Source organism: Haplochromis burtoni, unplaced genomic scaffold, assembly GCF_018398535.1.
Source record: "Haplochromis burtoni strain Fernald_Lab_line unplaced genomic scaffold, NCSU_Asbu1 Contig_140, whole genome shotgun sequence".
NCBI classification, from domain to species: domain Eukaryota; kingdom Metazoa; phylum Chordata; class Actinopteri; order Cichliformes; family Cichlidae; genus Haplochromis; species Haplochromis burtoni.
In genome coordinates this window covers 1-3,627 of record NW_024582501.1, presented here as the reverse complement: position 1 = coordinate 3,627, position 3,627 = coordinate 1, and the positions used below count along the sequence as shown (strand labels likewise).

The 3,627-nt window shown below is 34.6% G+C and overlaps 1 protein-coding gene across 1 annotated transcript; it reads right to left on the bottom strand.

Annotated features, from left to right (window-relative positions):
* Positions 1 to 87: 87 nt before the first annotated feature.
* On the bottom strand, positions 88 to 3,224 carry LOC121811897 (complement C3-like; the record flags this gene model as incomplete). The annotated part of the gene is given in 7 exon segments (XM_042224533.1): positions 88 to 229; positions 331 to 418; positions 495 to 577; positions 698 to 786; positions 1,091 to 1,185; positions 1,860 to 2,022; positions 3,026 to 3,224. Coding segments are annotated over 7 exon segments (844 nt in total), but the record flags the coding sequence as incomplete, so codon positions are not given.
* Positions 3,225 to 3,627: the final 403 nt, after the last annotated feature.

Below are 3,627 nucleotides of genomic sequence, written 5' to 3'. Positions count from 1 at the left end.
TATTTTAGGAAACTGGGCATTGATTGAAATCACAAAAGATAAAAATAAGACACACAGAGACTTGTCAAATAGGCAGTTATTCATTATTGTTATTATTTATTATTAAAAGAATAAATGTTTACTCACCTGCACTCTTTGAAGAGAACTTGGAATGCCGTTTTTTGTATTACCAACTAGAACTCCAAACACCACAAAGGCTGTGCCATCCACTTTTTTACCAAATAGATATCTAAAATCACAAATAAACCATTAACTTGCAATCAAGAAACAACAACTCAAACATGATTTTATAAATTAAACTGTGTCCACAAATCAAAAGCCTTCATATACGTCGCTTTGATGTTGATGGTGAGCTCATCACTGTCCACATAGAAAAAGGGGACCTGGGATGTCAGTTTAACCTCAAAACTGGGAAGCACTGCAAAATAATACTCATTAAGTGTCCAGTGAGGCGAAAAGGGAAATTTTTGTTGGCTATTTTTAAACAAACTTACCATATTCTTTCACTTCAAATTCTGCCTCAAAGGTTTGCTTTAAGTTGGTGTTAAATTTTGACACCACCTTCCACGTTCCTGTACTACATATACAAACAGACACACATAGATGTACATAAAGAACACATAGTTCAGTGTTGATGTGTTTATAAGATACATAAATTTGAGATCCCTCTCAGTGTGGAGCATTAGGGAAAAAGTACCTTACAATTTCAGGGAGGAAATAACTTCCATAGTAGATTCCTGACACTACAAGGACAAGATTTGAATCTAAAATAATTCCATCAGGGTTCTAGAAATAAGAAAATTAAACCTAAAATTAGGAGAGAGCATCAATAAAACACTCAATATATTTTATAATTTTTAACATTTCTACAGCTTCCTAAAAACAGGTAATTTGTAATTATTAACTATATGGTTTATCTAAAAGTTTCAGTTTCAGTTTTCATGGCAACTTGTATTCTAGCATACGTGTTGGAGAAATCTTTATGTTTTATATGTTTTAGTGACATTATTGGATTTCATTATTTTGTAAATGTTTTATACTCTCAGTGATAGATTTTGTAATGATGTAGTTAAATGAAAGATAACAATACCACAATATCAACAACAACAGAAGTATCAGTTCCCGGTTGATAGTTCTTGTCTACGGGCTCCATATTTGGCCTCATTGCAAAAATCCTGTAAAAGACTGTGACAGAGAGACAAATAGAGAAACACTTTGTTTAATTACTGTGTTTATTTCAGATTCCCCTGTCAACTAGTTAGCACATGACATCTAACAAGAAGAAACACTAATTCTACAACCATGGAACCATCAATAAATGGATGATAGACATCAAACCGAGAAACTGACAACTCTGCTGCTGCCTGCTGTGATTTTAAAAAATATATAATTATACAATAGCTATTAATGATCTACTTCCAACCCAAGAAATAGAAATGTAAACAACGAATGTCGGACCCGACCACATTTCAACACTCGTTAACTTTATTTCGGTTGCTGTTCACAACAATACTCAGCTGCAGTTTTGCAGTTGCCAGCCACACACACCAACAACAACAACTCAGTCAGGACCCAGTACATTCTTTAATGCAGGGGAGGCGTGATGAGCCGATGCAGCGATGGTGTGTCAGCCTCCCTGCAGTGGCGCCACATATCACGCCCTGCCACAAGGAAAAGATGTATTCTTGATGTATCTAATGAAAATTAAATCAACTCTCTGACAAGCTTCATCTCCCATGATCTGAACTACATAAACTGCTAAAAGGTTAATGACCAAGTTCTGTCCAGTGATGATGACCATATCATTTTGTGTTGATGTTGGTTTGTGTATCTCATCAGTAATGGAGTAAATGACTCACCTGTGGTACTGGGAGTATAGATAGTCTTGTCAGTCTGGATGAAGATGTACCCATATTGAAGGGAGATTAACACAATCTTCTCCAGTGTTTGGGTATCAAACTCTCCTTGTAGGTGAACATACTGTTTTATATTGGGATCATTGCTGAAGTGCTCAGCAGGGATCTGGGGAAAGGGAGACAGTGTGAAGGGAAAAGCTAGAGATATAATATTCATTTAAAAAAAGTTATGAATCAAGATATCTGTGTCATACAAAGAGAGAGCGAGAGAGAGAGAGAGAGAGAGAGAGAGAGAAAGAAAGAAAGAAAGAACAAAAAACATTTGTCAGGAAAAATCCAGGTTGAAAAGCACAAAAATTGGAAAAGCTGGGATACAATTTCTGGAAGAGTGAAAACTGTTGCGAAAAAGGTGACAGATGTACATAAAAAAACTGGGGCTGGGCTGAAAATCGAGATATTTGGTGAGCAGAAGAGCTAATGCACAGCTGACAAACATTTCCCAGAGATCTTTCAATGTAATATTTTGATGCCATAATTATTGCTAAATTGTCAATACTAATAATAATAGATCTAGTGCAGCAGGAATTCGATATCTTAATTTGGGAAACTTCTCTTTTCATTAAATTTAAATAACACTGTAACAGATTTCACTGTAATATAAACGAGTTCACATTATGCGACTTTATGGGATCCTCTAATAAGTTACTGATTAGTTAGAAATCTCACGTTTTAACTTTCTTGATCATCTTTACATACGCTTATAACTTATAACAAATGAACCAAGGCTCATGGGTCTAAGATTGGCACCAGTGATTAAGACCACAAACTCATAAATAAAACATTTACAGAAGTCATGAACCAAGTAACATGTGGAACTAATTTTTTTCATATTGTTTTCTAATTCTATTTACAATAATTTTGTAACCCCAGGAGTTGATCATTGCTGTTCATTAGAAAGAATACAGGTTTTCTCTCTCTTTTTTTATTTTAGTATTTTAGGCTCCCTGGTTAGTTAAGTACAATATAAAATTATTTTAGAAAACATATTGCATTACATTGTTGTTACACACTAACGCACTTGGGAATTTGGATGTCCCAACTGATAATGTTTATGAAAACCTGCATGGTAATAAGGATGTTTCTGAGATGCGAGACTTAGTAATACTTACCATAATTTTTCCAATACCCTGGAATTTGTTTTCCTTAGTAAGGGTCACAGTTGTTGATGCCAGCATAATGTCTTTTCTTGGAAAGTTCCTCACAATGATATTGACATTAACATTTTCTTCACCAGCATTATCTTGAATTTCAACAAAGATGTTTTCTTCAGTTCCTACTCGCAGGAGATTGGGGGCAGACATCACCTCCCTGAAGACAGAAGACAGCGTTGGATAATGTAGCCCAGCTGATTCTGTATGTAACAAACTTCATGATTTATTCAATTAGTCATTCATTTGGTAAAATAAATCATAAATTTTTATAGAGAAGATAAATTCTACCAAAACTAAGAGTTTTCAGTCATATTGTAGCCCTGTGCAAGAGTACATAAAAACAATGGCTGTTGATGCTAATGTCTAACACCAGCATGCCAACTCTTCTGCTTACTTTTGGAGCTTGACTAAAGGGGTGCGTTTAAAAAAATCGATTTGCTTATTCATATCAATTTTACCTTGAATAACGTGATGTCAATTCATTAAATCCTGTTTTTTCCTTTTTAAAATATAAATGTATTTTGCCAGAAACACCAGAATCTCATTTTAAAGCTCACAAA